Below are 18,377 nucleotides of genomic sequence, written 5' to 3'. Positions count from 1 at the left end.
GAAGACATAGGTGTAGAGGCGGCCATCTTGTTCAAAGACACAGATGTAGAGGCTCATCTTGTTCGAAGACACAGGCGTAGAGGCGGCCATCTTGTCCGAAGACAAAGGTGTAGATGCTGCCATCTTGTCCGAAGACACAGGCGTAGAGGCTTCATCTTGTCTTAAGACAAAAGCGTAGATGCTGCCATCTTGTCCGAAGACACAGGCGTAGAGGTTTCATCTTGTCTGAAGACAAAGGCGTAGATGCTGCCATCTTGTCCGAAGACACAGGCGTAGAGGCTTCATCTTGTCTGAAGACAAAGGCGTAGATGCTGCCATCTTGTCCGAAGACACAGGCGTAGAGGCTTCATCTTGTCCGAAGACAAAGGCATAGATGCTGCCATCTTGTCCGAAGACAAAGGTGTAGAGGCTTCATCTTGTCCGAAGACACAGGCATAGAGACTTCTTCTTGTCCGAAGACAAAGGTGTAGATGCTGCCATCTTGTCCGAAGACACAGGCGTAGAGACTTCATCTTGTCCGAAGACAAAGGTGTAGATGCTGCCATCTTGTCCGAAGACAAAGGCGTAGATGCTGCCATCTTGTCCGAAGACACAGGTGTAGAGGCTTCATCTTGTCCGAAGACAAAGGCGTAGATGCTGCCATCTTGTCTGAAGACACAGGTGTAGAGGCGGTCATCTTGTCCAAAGACACTGGAGGCTTCATCTTGTCCGAAGACAAAGGCGTAGATGCTGCCATCTTGTCCGAAGACATAGGTGTAGAGGCGGCCATCTTGTTCAAAGACACAGATGTAGAGGCTCATCTTGTTCGAAGACACAGGCGTAGAGGCGGCCATCTTGTCCAAAGACAAAGGCGTAGATGCTGCCATCTTGTCCGAAGACACAGGCGTAGAGGCTGCCATCTTGTCCGAAGACACAGGCTTGGCGGCGGCCATCTTGTCCGAAGACACAGGCTTGGCGGCGGCCATCTTGTCTGAAGACACAGGTGTGGCGGCTGCCATCTTGTCAGAAGAAACAGGTGTGGCGGCGGCCATCACGGGATGAGAATCTGGAAGGGCGGCCCTGACGAGACGAGACTCTGGAAGGGCGGCGGCATTTTGGCCGAGGGCTCACGGGCTGTGCTGCCCACACACTCAAAATAGCCGCGGCGACTATGAATGAGTGCTGTATCTTCCAGAGCTGACACAGGCGCAGCAGGCATGACGTGAGGAATCTCAGGCTCTGGTGTGGGAACCAAAGGACAGGGAGGTACATAAAACACAGGACTAGCAATCATCAGACCTGGGCATGCTGGTGACTGTGATGGGCCAAGCTCGGTGGCCATCGGAGCTTGCTGCATGGTTCCCACCCCAAAAGATAGTTTAGAGGAAGAGTCCTCCTCAACCTTCCCAACAGTGAAGGAGGAACCAGCTAACAACAGAGCATAGTCCATAAATTCGATGAGTGAACCTCGAGGACCATCACGGATGAGTCTTCTTTGATAGAACTCATTGAGTCCAAAAAAAGTAAATAAGGGCAAAATCAGGAAAGTCTGTGAAATGTGCAAGGTGCCAAGGGTCATACACAAACAAAAATTCCAAACAATAACAGATAAGGGTTGAGGCAAAGAGAGAAATCTGAGGGGACAGGCAGAGAATCAAGAGAGACGGGAGAAACAGGATACAAACACGCTCAGAAATGCAGTGAGACATACAAGACTTCACAGGGAATTAATGAGTGTACGGTTGAGACTAACAAGATAGCCTAAGGCATAGAAAAAAGTTTGGTTCCGGTTGGTTGTCAGTTGAGGTCATGGGTCGGTAGGGATTTTTTTTTTTTTTTTTTTTTTTTTTTTTACCCAGTGGCAGCAAGGGATAGGTAGGAATAGGGGTGTGCCGGTTTCAGAATTAGTGATGATGGTTATGACGTGAGTCAAATGTGACGGTTGCGTTGCGACGTTCGTCTGTTATAGGACAACTTAGTTTGAATAAACGAGCAGACACTGATTAGCTACTTGATCGCCTAAATTAAAAAAATAAAATTAATATTTGTGTAGTGTTCAATGTTGTTATCGATAGAGATACGCGGATGGGGTATTATTTTATCCGCAACCGCATCACAAAACTCATCATCCGCACCAACGTTTTTTGCCGAAATTTCAAAGCCGCACCCGCCCGCCATCCGCTGATTGTTTTGCAGTCTATGGACGATGCAATGCTCTGCTGATGCGAGCCGCAAGAAAGCCCTTGTCTGTTCTAGAAAGGATGCAGCAAAGATATTTAAAGCTAATGTATGAGGCATAGGCCTACGATGAGTTTCATTCATTTACGATGAGATGCGCTCTAGTTCACAATGCAATGCAAGTGAACGCGGCGCACCGGCGCCTCCATGTCACGGTTATTATATTGTCTGCTATATTTGCTTTTTATTTATTAAATACATGCAATTGGTTGATGAAACATTTATTAAAGTTGAGATACAATTTGTACAAAATGAAATTCGCTTTAAAGAAAGGCTTTCTACAAAGCAAAACTTAATGAAGTGGTAAAAATCATGTCTGACGATTTACAAAACAAAACTTCATTAAGTGGTAAAAACCATGTCTCCCGATAGGATCTTATGATCCTATCTTTTATTACAATTGTTTTTGAGCTAAAATGTAATACACATCATATAGGCCAGGGGTGCCCAATCCTGCTCCTGCCGATCGACTGTCCTGCACAGTTCATCTCCAACCCTAATCAAACACACCTGAAGCAACCAATTAAGGTCTTCAGGATCACTTGAAAATTAAAGGCAGGTGTGTTTGATTAGGGTTGGAGATGAACTGTGCAGGACAGTAGATCAGCAGGAGCAGGATTGGGCACCCCTGATATAGGCTATATACACACTGTATATGTTTCTTTTATCAAACATGTTTGGGGCCAGTCAAGGGGTAATTAAACTGCACGATCAGTTATCGGTAATGATACGTTGTTTATTATTGCAAATGTTTATTGCTAATGTTTATTATTGCAAATGTTTTTCATTTGTTTAATAATCTCATAATGATGGTACATCACTAGGCCTATATCATAGTCATAGCTTTTATTTCTATCTCAAATGATTGGCGGTCGGTCAGGGGGTACTTGGCAAAGAATCAAATACAGTTGGATACGACGTAGACCATTAATAACACGGACTGTTAACAATTGTTTTAATTAGTATTTAAACATTCTCTATGATAAAAAATGTTTGTAAAAAAATTGTAATTACACGGTTTTGGCGGTTATAGAGTTCTAATGACGGTGAACTATAACGTCGGTCTCAAGGTTATACCCCTAGGTAGGAATTTTTTTTTATTTTTTTTATTTTACTTTACAGTAGCGATGGATACTCTATTTTTTCATAACATAACCTACCTGTACTACATGTACTCTACCACCTTGTGTGTCCCAGCATGTTACACACACACACACACACACACACACACATATTGTTCAGCTCGTCTTTTTTGGTCTGTACAACTTTCGGCGGGGGAAAATGAGTAACGCCCGTTTCACACATACTCCGTTTGCAGTGCGTATATCCATGTTAACAGGTTCGAGCTTTCACGCCCGTTTCACACATACTCTGTGTGCAGTGCGTGTGCGGTGCAGGAGCAGCACGCGCTATAGTGCTTTCACATATGCTGCGTTTGCAGTGCGTAACTGATCCACGGCTGTACCACAAACACATACTCACTATTTGTATTTCAAATCCAGAAGTTATCAGCCAATTTGATTTCTCTTAGTACACATATGGGCCTACACTCTTTAATAGACGTATTCACGTTTAAACACAATCTAAACAAACTATTATTCAATGCATTACTTCTATATAACTAGCCTATATATTAAGTTGCTCAAGCAAGTGGCAAAATATTTAACCATGCACTTATATTAAAATCGCATACATAAATAAATCTTGCATGTCACAAAGAACTTGTTTTTCCACCTCCACAAATGAGACGAGTGTTGTTCATTATGTCGCCTTGTTGAAGTAAATTGTAGTTTTCCTTGATTTACCCCGGTCTTAAAGTAAAAAGATGACTGTGAAAAATAGTAGTATTTAGTTAAATGCATTTATGGTGAGATTACTACATTTTATTTTATTAAAAGCATGCGCTGTCACTTTAATTCAGCGCGTGCAGCACAGCAAAAATAGACCCGGTGCGGAAACGATCGCTGCACTGCTGTATACGCACCACAGCTGGAACGGATTGCCGGACCGCATCTGCTCGAACCTGTTAACTAGAGCCCGACCGATATGGATTTTTGGGCGCCGATGCCAATACCGATAAAAAAAAAGCCAGATACCGATATATCGGCCGATATTATTTATGTGTATATTATAATACAGTAGCAATATTATTTATGTGTATTATAGTACAGTAAGTTTGGACACACTTTACAATTGGTGTGTACAAACTTTTGATGGGTACTAGAGCCCGACCGATAAAGGATTTTGAAGGCCGATACCGGTACAAATATTTGTTGGTTTTAAAATCCGATATTCCGATATATCGGACGATATTTTTTATTTTTTTTCAGAAACGCACAACAAAACATTAACAAATTTCCCTAACATTAGTTATTTGTAGTTATTTATGAGTTTTAACTAAAATAATATGATAATGCATTTTAAAAAGAAACTTGTTTCTTTTATTGTCACAACAGAACAGAGGAACATCAAAATATATTAAAGTTCTGATAAATAAAATGTATAAAAATACAAACTTAAGATTTTTTTTTAAGACTAAACGTTTAGTCCTTTGAACAAAAACAACAATTTCACATTCAAATTGACAACAAATTCAAATTGTCATAATTTACTCTCTCAAGTTGTTTTTTTCTTCTGTTGAAAATAAGTTATTTAGATGAATGTGGGTAACCAAACAGTTGATGTACCCCAGTGACTTCCATAGTATATTTTTCTCCTTTGGAAGTCAATGGGGACCAGCTACTGTTTGGTTACCCACATTCTTCAAACTATTAATATTAGAAAAATATTAGAAGGAAATTAATACAGTTGGAACAACATTAGAGTGCCTGTAAATAATGAGATCATTTTTATTATTGGGTGAACTATCCCTTTAAGGACAAGCGGCAATGTGTTTACAATTGCTACTGTCTCTTTAAGAGCTGAGCACGACACGTCTAATGTAAAGTTACACGCATTTGACAAATCAATGACAAGCAGATTTTCTCTCAATTTTGCCTTCACTTTAGACAACCGACTTTGTTTATGTAAATCTTGTGTGTATTTAACAGTATTAGCACAATAATACTCGAAAGATAACTTAGTCCAGTATCCAGGCGCTGGTAGAAAGGCTTTTAGTGCATGTGAGCTTCACATGTACGTGCTGAGAAACGCACACGTTAGAACAGCGCATCAGCATTTAAAATTAAATGTTTAACCGACAAAGCATTAAAGCACATGCACATTATGAACTGCAGTGTTAACATTTTATGTGAATATAGCCTACGTCGCGTTGTTCCGCTTCACTCTCGGCTTATTTAACCTCAGCAAAACTGGACATGAGTCACGAATTTTGTCATCCTTATTTGAGTTAAGAGAACTGATATAATAGGGATGTTCTTTTAATTGTTATTCAAGCAATGTATGTCTCGTGAGTCGTTACCAACTCACCATGAACACACTTCACCGATGATCTCACTCGCGGTTCTCTCTGCTCGACTCTGGCTGGATCAGCAGGTTGCAGAATGTGTGGCGCGTTATACACGAGTGTTGCCAACAGGGACGGTGTAGAGTGCCCTCTGGTGGACAAACTATACAACGCCAACACTCATAACATGGTTGAAGGGTGTTTCGTCCGTTTTTATTTTATTTTTGAAAAAATCATTTATCGGCCGTTATAAATGCCGATACCGATAGTTTTGAAAATGCCTAATATCGGCCGATAATATCGGCCTGCCGATATATCGGTCGGGCTCTACTGTTAACATGGATAAGGAAAAAAATACGCACCGCAAACGGAGTATGTGTGTAATATACAGTTTACTATTTTATCTATTAAAAATCCACCACAACATCAATGAATACAACCACAAAACACTAATTACTTCAAACATTTCATAATTAATACATAATGAATTCTTTTTTTTTTCTTTTCTTTTTTTTTTTTTTTTACTTTAGCACAATGCTCTGATTAAATTTCTTATTATCATCCATATTCCTCCTAGGATATTTGGTGTTTATTAGTACTTATAAAGCACATATTAATGCCTTATTCTGCATGATCATATTCTACATCCCTTAATTACTAACTATTAATACGCAGTAATTAGGAGTTTATTGAGGCAAAAGTCATAGTTAATAGTTAGTTAAATAGTGAGAATTGGACCCTAATCTAAAGTGTGACCAATGAGCTTATTATAAAGAATCTATTAAGGAGTCTGTGCTCGTCAAAACTGCTACTGATAATAAAAGTGTGGTGAATGCAATTTGCAACAAAACAGCTGCTGTTGGTGACAGAAACATTAGATGTGTTAATATCCATAATGTGGGTAGTTTTTTATGACGAGTCTCAGAAGAAAAGACCTTCCAGTGTACAAAGAAAGCTTCTCTCCTGCCTTTGAACCCACTAATGATGATCTTCTCAGTGTTTAATGACACTATTGTCTGCACACTGCATCCATGTCCATGCACTCAAAACAAGAGAAATTCCAGCTACAGGCGTTATTCTACATCATAATAACTCTTGCTGACTGATCCAGTCTATAGCTAATCTATACTTACAAAAATGACCAACAGTATTTGATCCTGCACTACATACTTCATTTTGCATTGAAACAAAATACAGCGCTGTAATTACAATATGCCACATTTAATTACAACATATACACACATAATTGGGTTACACCTTATTTTAAGGTGTCTTTGTTACACTGTAATACATGTAAGTACTGAGTAATATTAAGTACATCTACTATAGGGTTAGGATTAGAGTTTGGTTTGGTTGAGGGTTAGTTGCATGTAATTATGCATAATTTATAGTTATTACTATAGTAACTACATGTAACATATGTAATAGTGACACTGTAAAATAAAGCATAACCCATAATTGCTCATTTATGTACTATAATCAAAGCTGACAATGAATGGAAAACTTGAGCGCATCTGTCTTGGATCTTATTTTACTGAACGAAAGCAAACCATGAGACAAAGTGCATTACAAACATCAAAGATCTCTGTGATTTATGTAGGACAATAATAAATAGGCGGTCAAAAGATTGGATTACTTACGATTTTTTTATGCTTAAAAAAAAAAGTCTCTTCTGCTCATCAAATGCAGCTTTTATTCAATAAAAAAATACAGTAAACACAGTGAAATATTATTAGAGTTTAAAAGAACAGTTTTCTATGTGAATATATTTTGTAACACATCAATTTAATGCGTACTTGTTGAATAAAATAATTAATTTCTATTTTTTTAAGATCTTACCCTAAACTTTCAAACGGTAGCGTATCAATGTTTCCACAAATATCTGAACAAATATCCGAACAACATTTTCAACATGTAATATTCAACACGAAATATTCATAATAAATCATCATATTAGAACGATTTCTGAAGGATCATGTGACACTGAAGACTGGAGTAATGATGCTGAACATTCAGCTTTGATCGCAGGAATAAATTACACTTTACTATATATTCACATAGAAAACAGATGATTTACATTGGAATATTTTTTCACTGTTTTTACTGTATTTTTGATCAAATAAAAAGCAGCTTTGGTGAGAAGACGACGACACTCTTGCAAAAACGTAACTATTCCAAACTTTTGCTCGCCAGTGTAGATGTTCGTAAGTACGTATTTAATAATATTTTATATAGCGCCTTTAAAGCAGCTTCTTAAGGCACTTTACACAAAAATACAAAGAGAAAAATAAATAAGAATTAAAGTAAGCGTACAAAAAACAAAAGAACACACTGGAATACAAAATAATTAAAACTATTAGGAAAAAGCCAACCTAAAAAAGTGAGTTTACAAATTTAAAAATGTTTAGATTTTGTGCATCTAAGAGTCTAGGAGCATACGAAGAGAAAGTTTGAGTTATTTGAACTCAAACAAAGGCAGAAATGCATGAAGTGGTCTTGGTTTACACATGACTTGCACCTTCATCAGTGTTTCTGAATGCAGATTTCTTACCTTCACTGCAGTCCCTTCCCCGATAGCCGGTTTCAGAGCAGTCGCATGTGGGCTGGTCGTTGACTACACTACAGACGCCTCCATTTAAGCACATGTTGTCTGAGCCGCAGAGGTCAGCGCTGACCCCGGCGCTGTTAATGAGGACCGGCTCAGAGCGGTTCACTTTCAGCTCTGTTATCCAGCCCATAAAGGGAGCGTGATCCTTCACAGTGTCCGATGTCAGCTGTAACGACTCGGGAGGAAGCCCGCCTAAAAACAAGTGACTGAAGACGGTCATATCCCGCCGTTTGGACTTAACCTCCACCCGCTTGATTTCCTCATCAACGACGAGGGTGGTGTTTCTGAAGTTCCTCCTAATCGTGACCGAATGCCACTGGTTGTCGCTGATGAGAACATCTGAGAGCACGCAAGCCGGCTCGGCACAGAAGATGGAAAAGCACAGTCTGAGTTTCCCCGTGTGTATGTGCAGCTCGAGGAAATCGCAGAAGCCTTCGTCGTCAAAGTACACCAGCAGGCCCTTCGAACTCTTGGTTTTCACGCTGAAGCTCATCTGACTCTCACAGCAAGCGTTCCACATGGGAAACGAGGCCCACTGTCCGTCTGAACCCGTGAAGCCGAGACCGGCCCCGGCGTCCACCGCACACACCACCAGCCCGATCCACAGAAGACCAGCGCTTCGGCACACTGGAGGAATCATGATGCAGATGTAGCTCAGCGTATATCTCAGGGTGTGTTCACACTTGTACTCCGGACCAGTCTATGTCTAATGTCTAATAGTTTTGTAAATAAGTCTTTCATGCATGTGTCTATACAAAAAAAAAGGGGGGGGGGACCTATCTAACCTGATATTTACTGGAGAAAAACGAGACAACTAGCCAAATCTCGTTTATATATTCCAGCATCTGTATAAATCATCACGGATGAGATCCATATCAAGATTGATTCTTATGTCTCAAAGATTATTTGTATAGCCTAAATCAATAACTCAATCTGGATAAGGGTGTTGGGTTTCGTTTGTTATGTTTGCGTGTACAATCTTGCATACTTCATAAAGCTCAAACGCACCTGCTCATCCTTTCATTTCAAAAAAGAAAACAGTCCGGTTCACACTGTCATTTTTAACTTTGACTTACCGAACATTCAAAACAATGTTGTGTGCTGGGTTAAATCCGTACATATTATCACATGAGAACTAGTAAAGAGCTTATCAATTCTGTAAAGAAGATCTGATGCGAGGAGACGCGGTTCGGTCCACTTGTTTGGTTCGGATGGCAGCTTTCACATTTATTCAAATGAACCGCACTAACAGAACAAACGCACCAAAGTTCGCTTTAATTCAACCAAACCTGCCAAGTGTGAACACAGTCCTGGAAAGATCGTTTCTGGGACATATCGTGAACACAATCTCCAAATTCCAGAAGCCAAAAGATGTTCAGAGACATGTTATGGTCCTCATGTTATCAACCTTATTCACGTTCATGTGCCATCACTGGTTAAATCCTGTTTCCGATGAAGCCGGCAGACGTCATCTCTGATCCCTCAACACAGGGCCGTTGACTCTGGAGAGAAACACAATAAAACAGTTCAGCTGATAATCTGGGGTGAGTCTCCCAGAAGCATCGGTAGCCAACTGTGGTCGCAAGTTCTGTCGTTATCAGCAGTTCAACGAGTCGGTGTTTCCCGAAACCATCGTTCCAACGAACATTCACAAACAGTATCGCACGACAGTGTGTTTGAACGACAGATCTCGACCTGTGGTTAGAAGAAGAGTTTCTAGTTTTCATGACATGTGGACTCAATAAATCATAATCTTAAGCAAAATAAGCAAGATAACATTCAGTGCAATCTATATATTTTATTTAGAATACATACAAATGTCATTTACGTCTTTTAGTTTGTCAAGAGATTTAAAGCGTCGTTTTTGAAGAGTGCGCGTGTGTGAACGAGCTCTAGTGCGTAAGAACGAGTCTATGAGTGAATCTGGAAATAAAGCAAAATAACTTGAGAGATAGTCCTCAGATGTCATGTCCGTAATTTATAGCAAAACATCTAGCATTAATAAATTAAAAGTAGTTACAGTATTACTCCACAACCTGCGTGACATCATTAGCCAACGTGATTGAACGACCAATTTGCGACAATAGAGTTTCGAGGAACAGTCGTGACTAGTAGTGACTATCCGATATCGATTCTTAAATCCCAAGAATCGATTAGTCATCCTGTTCTCAGTTGATGAATGAATGTAACATTGTAGCGTATCCCATCCAATAAATCACAATAATCTTTGTGCTTTGTTATTATTGATATGAAACAAAGTCTCAGATTTCAAATTACGTACCATTTTCTTCTTCCAATTAAAAAGCATATTACTGTTTTGTCGCTGTGGCGTGAGATCGCTCTGACTCAAATTTGTATATATTAATACACACACATGCATGTATATATTTAAGAAAAATGTGTTATTTATATATAAAAAAATATATATTTATATATAATATAAACTATATAAATATATATACAGTATATGTATGCAAATATTTCTTAAATATATACAAGCATGTGTGTGTATTTATACAAAATAATTATACACAGTACACACACATATATTATGTAAACACAAACTTTTATTTTGGATGCGATTAATCGCGATTAATCTTTTGACAGCCCTAATATAAATTGATTAGCTAGTGAACTACCTTATTCAACTAAGTACTATTACTTACTAATTCATTAATCAGAGTTTCTTGTTAGTTAATAGTAGTTACTAGAATGTTAATAATGTGTTACTCATTTGTTCCTGTGTAGTTATTAACTACATTTTGTTACAATTTTTTCTCTATTAACCAGAAAAAATTGGATGACTCGTAATTTCCTACTTCTAAATTCTGAAAAAACAGAGTTTCTAATTATTGGACAAAAAACTTCCTCACGTAATAATCTAGAATACTGTCTAACACTTGATGGCTGCTCTGTTAAGTCTTCGTCGTCGGTTAGGAACCTGGGTGTGCTCTTTGATACCAATCTTTCATTTGAAAGTCACGTGTCTAGTATCTGTAAAACTGCATTTTTCCATCTTAGAAATATATCTAAATTACGCCATATGCTCTCATTGACAAATGCGGAACAATTAGTTCATGTGTTCATGACCTCAAGGCTAGATTATTGCAATGCTCTACTGGGTGGTTGCCCTGCACGCTTAATAAACAAACTACAGCTGGTTCAAAACGCAGAAGCTCGAGTTCTTACCAGAACCAGGAAGTATGACCATATTAGCCCAGTTCTGTCAACACTGCATTGGCTCCCTATTAAACATCGCATAAATTTTAAAATATTGCTGATTACTTACAAAATTGCTGGTTTAGCTCCGCAGTACTTGAGCGAGCTCTTAACGCATTATAGTCCGTCACGTCTATTACGATCTCAAAATTCCGGCCAGTTGATAATACCTAGAATATCAAAATCGACTGCTGGCGGTAGATCCTTCTCCTATTTAGCACCAAAACTCTGGAACAGTCTTCCTACCATTGTCCGGGAAGCAGACACACTCTGTCAGTTCAAAGCCAGATTAAAGACACATCTCTTTGACCTAGCATTCACATAATACATTATAGACATCTATAATTTAATGTTAGGCTGCATATATTAGGTCAGCCGGAACCGGGAACACTTCCCAAAAATCCTGATGTACTCGTTACATCATGAGAAGAATGGCGTCTACGCTAATTTTAGTGTCTGTGTTTATTCCGAGGTTTTCCCGCAGCCTGCCGGATCCAGGCCGTATCCAGATCTGACGAAGGACCTTCGCCTGGACCCGATGACAACGCAGTGCTGAAGTGCCAACTAGTCTCTCCCTATGGAGGATCCCACTACCACTCTACAGATAAGGCGTTGTCGGGAAATTCGTTTCGCGTTCCTACCCCAAAGCAACAAAATAAAATAAAATTCTTTATCAAAATTTATAAGGAAAGACCAGTACTTTGTTTAGGCTTGGTCTGTAGGGAATTCCAAACCTGCGTATTTTCAAACGCACATAACTATAGAACCCATTCTAAATGCGCATGTGAACGCCATCAGCGTTTCTCACAGGTTCGCGTTTAAAGTCTGTGTAGAGGGAATGGTGTCGTCTTAGCGGCCCCTAATTTAATAACAAATGATCGTTGCGACGGAAGCAAATCAATCAAAACTAACTTTAGATGGAAAATAACTTAACTCTGCTGTAAAGCCAAAACAATCTCTGTTACCTTAAATTATACGCTTATCTCTGTAAAGCTGCTTTGAAACAATCTACGTTGTTAAAAGCGCTATATAAATGAAGATGACTTGACTTGACTTGACTAGTTATTCATTGATGACGGAACAGTTTTATAAAGTGTAACTCAAGTTATTCACAGCATTATCGTTATTATACTTCTAAGCTTATAATAATAAGCTTTTTAGTTATTTTCATGCTTGTTTTGTCTTATTTAAAGTAATTGTAAGTCATCCTGAGGGCCTCTGGGCGAGAACCACCGCTCATCTCACTCATCTATTTCAGGTCTTGGAGTCTCTATTAACCAGATGATGAATCTAGTTGGAAAATACTGACGACAAACATGAGTTTTACTATTGTTTTCACCACTGCCTTCACTAAAGCTCGAGTGTTTGCCATACAAATACTGGCAAGCATTGCCACTTTACAATAAGGTCCCATTAACTCATTACAGGACATTAACTAACAATGAGCAACATGTTTGTTACAATACTTACTAATCTTTGTTAACATTAGTTAATAGAAACACAGCTGCTCATTGTTAGTTCATGCTAGTCAAATCAACTTTTGGTTTTAATAATGCGTTAAAGTTAACACCAATATTAATATATGCTTTAGAAGTATTTTATTGTTAGTTCATGTTGACTAATGTAGTTAACAAACTGAACCTTATTGTAAAGTGTTACCAAAAATATAAGGTAACGCTTTATTTTACACATGTAGTTACTGTGGTAATAACTATAAATTATGTCTAACTGCATGCAATTTTCCCTGAACCAAACCAATATTTTAAGGTGTCATTGTTACAGTGTAATTATATATTTAAGTACTGAGTAATATTAAGAAACTACATGTACTTACTATAGGATTTGGTTGAGGGTTAGTTGCATGTAATTATGCATAATTTACTGTTATTACTACGGTAAGAACATGTAACATAATAACAAGGACACTGTAAAACAAAGTGTAACCCTAAATCCTAACCCTAGTAAGAACATAGTTAATTATTATCAATCAGTTCTTAACTGTAATACTGACAGTCACCTTAAAATAAAGTGTAACCAAATAAAAATATCAGGTCAAAGCAAGTTGTCACATGAGGGAAAATGGTCACAGGTTTTATTTTGTTGTCATTTCATTAATTTCATTTTTTGTCTCATGAATGTTTTCATTCATAAATCTTTACTTTGTTCATTTAAATGGTAGCTAATTAATGGATATGTTGTGAAAGTTGGTTTTTAGTGTTTTATACAAAGTTATTAATAAACACCAGATGACCACTGTGACAACATGCCCCACTACAGGAATCTTTTGTTCCAGTCTAATGTCTATTAGTTTTGTAAATAAGTCTTTGATGCATGTGTCTATACAAAAAAGGAAAATGAACCTTTCTAACCTGATATTTACTGGAGAAAAACGTGACAACAAGCCAAATTTCTTTTGCATATTTCAGCATCTGTATAAATCATCCCGGATGACAACATTATTGTCCATATCAAGATTGATTATTAATGTCTCAAAGATTATATGTATAGCCTAAATCAATAACGCAATCGGGATAAGGGCATTGGGTTTCGTTTGTTATGTTTGCGTGTCATCTTACATACTTCATAAAGCTCAAACGCACCAGCTCACACTTTCATTTCCAGATGTAGCCTATAATAATACAGATGCGCAGTGTTTATTAGCCATTAATGGAGATCCAGATGCGATAGAAACGCCCCATCCGCAGCAAAACTCCCACACGAGCTCCTGTTCCTCAGATTAAAATATATATTCATGTTGAATGTATGTTTTAAAAAATGTGAGTCACGTCTGCATCATCAAACAGCATTAATCGAGCTCATCCGAATCCATTCAAGACAGAAAACTCATGATACATTCGCAAAAAACCGAAACTATAGGCTATTCATCGTGGCACAAGCGCATCTGTTTCTGTGAATAAACATCAGGATTACAGCTGAATATAGACGCACAGCATACACAAAGACCGCATATTGTTTGAAATGAAATGGAAATCGGTTTACCCGTACGCCGTGGATCTCGTCGGCGATGAAGACGATAGTTTAACAAAGTTATTGTTGAGGTGAAGCTCTGAGGAGAAAATGTCTGCTAAATAAAGCCCGCGATGATGTGGACCCTTTCTCAGCCTGTGATGATGACGCATTTTGTTTTAACCTGGTTTTAACGGTCATCAGGATCGTAAATCCTGCAAAGTTTTTTAGATTTTCCTTTTATGTTTTAAATGTACGAACATAAATAATACTATACTTTGTATTATATTACCAAAATAAATCAAAATAAAATAAAATAAAACAAAATAAAATAAAATAAAGTTAACTGCTGTTGTTAGGGTGTTTGTAATGGACCCTTTCCATGACGCGTTTTAACAGTCATCAGCATCGTAAATCCAGCAAAGTTTTTTATATTTAATTTTTTTTTTTTTTATCTATGTGCATTTATAACACTATACTTTGTATTATGTTATCTTTACAAGTATTATATTATATTATCTTCTAAAAAAAACCTAGTTAACGCTGCTGTGAGGGTGTTTCTAACACAGCGGCTGTGTGAGTGACGGTAAAATTTACGTCTTTCTCTCTTCTGACTGCCGTTATCAATCTCTCTATATATTTTGTTCTCTTGTTGAAAGTTGTGGAAACACTATTGTGGAGTTTTTCTTTTCCTATTTGAGCAAATTGGAACACACACATACACTAACTCCGGGTCACGTGACGCGGCTCTGGCTCTGCAGCACCATGGACAGCGCGCGGCAAAAATGAAATGACGTCATCGCGGTGTGGGCGCTTGTGCGCGAGACCCCTGCTTCCTCCCAATTCGCCTACTTATACTATGCCCTAAAAGTATGTACTGTTTTTGAGAAGAAAAAGTATATACTTTTGAGTGTGAAGCAGAAAAGTATGCATTTGGGACATACTACTGCGTCATAATTGCGTCTTCAACGGACGCGCCTCTGTCGGCTGTCGCTTAGTAACGTGCGTCCTGTCACCGTAAACTGCCCTGTCAATCATCTTGTCACAGTTAAAATCCCCCACATTCAATTAAATTTAATTTCCTACAGTTTTGGAGAGAAATGCAGAAGCACGTTGATATGCCAGTCATGGGTCTTTCATTTGGTGAACTCTTTATGTTTGCATAATGGTGCATTTAAAAGTTAATGACCAAACGCATCGTTATAAAAGTTCACAATGCTGTTTTAGATTAAATATAATGTAGATAACATTTAATACGCATTGGACGCTCTGCTTAACCTGCTGCGTCCCAATTCGCCTACTTATACTACGCCTTAAACTATGTAGCCTACTCTTTTTGTGAAGAAAAAGTACATACTTTTGAGTGTGTAGCAAAGAGCAAGCTTTCTTAACGGACAGATCTGTCGCGTGCATCCTGTCACGTAAACTGCCCTGTCAATCATCTTAAAATCCTCCATTCAATCTAATTTAATTTCCATCTGCCAGTCGTGGGTCTTTCATGTGGAGACTCTCCTCATGTGTATGCATTTAAAAGTATCTTTACAAAAGTTCACAATGCTGCTGCAGATGCAATATAATGTAGACAACATTGAATAAATTATTTTTTGTCAGGTTAGAAACAGATAATTAATCACTCAAACCCCTTTATCTAAACCTCTCTACATAACCGCCGGACTCGCGCGTCCTCCATGTCTGTAGTTTTTTTTAACACTTTTCACTCGTGTTTGTAGTTCTAACCGAATCCTCGTCCAATGCGCGATGGGTTGCTTTGGAACATACTACGATTTGGGATACTAATTCTATTTTCGAATACTATTTAGAACGGATAGTATTCGAATTGGGACCCACCATTGGTCTCGCACATCTGTCATGTTTGTAGTCTCTTTATTCGTGTTTGTAGTTCTAATCGAATCCCTGTCCGCCTCGCAATGGGTTGTGGGCAATATTAGAGCACGGATCTGCACTTCGGATTCAAAGTAGACCATCCGGGTACCTTTGGAATACCTCTTTCAACATAGCCAACTATGATTTGTGACACACTAATTCTAATTTCGAATACTATTTAGGACGGATAGTGTGTGAATGGGACGCGACACCCATTCCGCCTGGCGGTGTGCACAGCATTTTTTGTAACTTGGAGCGATTCTGGCCGAGCAGGTCAAGTACCGTATCCTACAGACACCCAGCTTGCCCTTGTCCAGATTAATTGCGTACATTTACAAAATGAGACTACAATAGCAGAAATAAGATTTTTTAATGAAAATAAAGGTCCATGTTTAAAGCGGTGCTCAAGTTTAAATAAGTTAGACCTCGCATTTTCCCCCATTCCACTGCCCACGTCTCTGTGCGAACCCTAACCCTAAAGATCACACAACCTCAGAGAGCAGACAAACAATACATCTCAATAATGAAGTACTGTAGGGGCGGGGCATTTACATTTCTAGAGAGCATTTGATTGGACAGAAAATATTTTTTTTTATTGAAAGAAAAGAAACAGCACTGCATTCAATACGGTAACACTTTATTTTACGGTGCCCTTGATACAGAGTAATTACTTAATTAGGTACTTAGTAATAGACGTTGTAATAACATGTAACAAAATGTAATTAACATGTAACTAAGTTATGGAACAGCCTGTACTTACAGATTGTAATTACGCACATGTAATAGGCAGCTACTGTTACACATGTGTAACAAGCCGAGTCTGTTACATACGTGTTACGGACTTGGTACACTGTAATTATGTAAGAAAGTACTTAGTATAACACAATGTAACAACAAGTACTTAAATATGTTAGGCTACTAAGGTCTGCAGTTACACATGGTAAATGTGTATGTTCTGTAGCATTACTTGTATGTAACATAAAATAAAGTGTATCAAGATTGTACTTAAGTGCACTTCCTGTGTATCTACATATGTTATCCATCTGAATTAACCCACTAGTTCATAGCTTAAATGCATGCAGTAGCTTCTTAATTACATTGCAATTACAAAATATTACACAGGTATAAGCTACGTAAAATAAAGTGTATCAAGAATGTACTTAAGTGTACTTTGTGTATACATACCTTATCCATCTCTGCCTTACTTTGATTTAACTCACTAATTCACAGCTTAAAAGCATGCAGTAGTTTCCTAATTACATTGTAATTACATAATATTACACAGGTATAAGCTACGTAAAATAAAGTGTATCAAGAATGTACTTAAGTGTACTTTGTGTATACATACCTTATCCATCTCTGCCTTACTTTGATTTAACTCACTAATTCACAGCTTAAAAGCATGCAGTAGTTTCCTAATTACATTGTAATTACATAATATTACACAGGGATAAGCTACGTAAAATAAAGTGTATCAAGAATGTACTTAAGTGTACTTTGTGTATACATACCTTATCTTTTTCTGCCTTAGTTTGATTTAACTTACTAGTTCACAGCTTAAATGCATGCAGTAGTTTCCTAATTACATTGTAATTACATAATATTACACAGGGATGAGCTACGTAAAATAAAGTGTATCAAGAATGTACTTAAGTGTACTTTGTGTATACATACCTTATCCATCTCTGCCTTAGTTTGATTTTACTCACTAGTTCACAGCTTAAAAGCATGCAGTAGTTTCCTAATTACATAATATTACACAGGTATAAGCTACGTAAAATAAAGTGTATCAAGAATGTACTTAAGTGTACTTCATGTGTATCTATAAACCGTATCCAACTCGGCTTGTTACACATGTGTAACAGTAGCTGGCTATTACATGTGTGTAATTACAATCTGTAAGTACAGGCTGTTCCATAACTTAGTTACATGTTAAGTACATTTTGTTACATGTTATTACAACGTCTATTACTAAGTACCTAATTAAGTAATTACTCTGTATCAAGGGCACCGTAAAATAAAGTGTTACCCAGAAGGGTAACAATGGTAGGCTACCTCAAGTAGTAAGCAAAATGT

The 18,377-nt window shown here is 38.0% G+C and overlaps 1 protein-coding gene across 11 annotated transcripts in view; it reads right to left on the bottom strand.

The window, feature by feature from the left end:
• Window positions 1-9,277, bottom strand: part of nrxn1b (neurexin 1b) — a gene marked incomplete at its 3' end in the record, with an annotated part of 139,744 nt that extends 130,467 nt beyond the window's left edge. For all 11 annotated transcript variants that reach the window (XM_079855489.1, XM_079855492.1, XM_079855495.1 and 8 more), the window contains exon 1: window positions 8,175-9,277. In XM_079855489.1, coding sequence (XP_079711615.1) covers window positions 8,175-8,871 — 697 coding nt within the window. In that variant the 5' untranslated portion in view covers window positions 8,872-9,277. The remainder of the gene's footprint in view (window positions 1-8,174) is intronic.
• Window positions 9,278-18,377: the final 9,100 nt, after the last annotated feature.

The sequence above is a fragment of the Squalius cephalus genome (genome assembly GCF_949319135.1).
Source record: "Squalius cephalus genome assembly, chromosome: 21".
NCBI lineage: Eukaryota > Metazoa > Chordata > Actinopteri > Cypriniformes > Leuciscidae > Squalius > Squalius cephalus.
The sequence above is the reverse complement of the archived record's forward strand: the minus strand, read 5'-3'. Positions and strand labels throughout refer to the sequence as shown.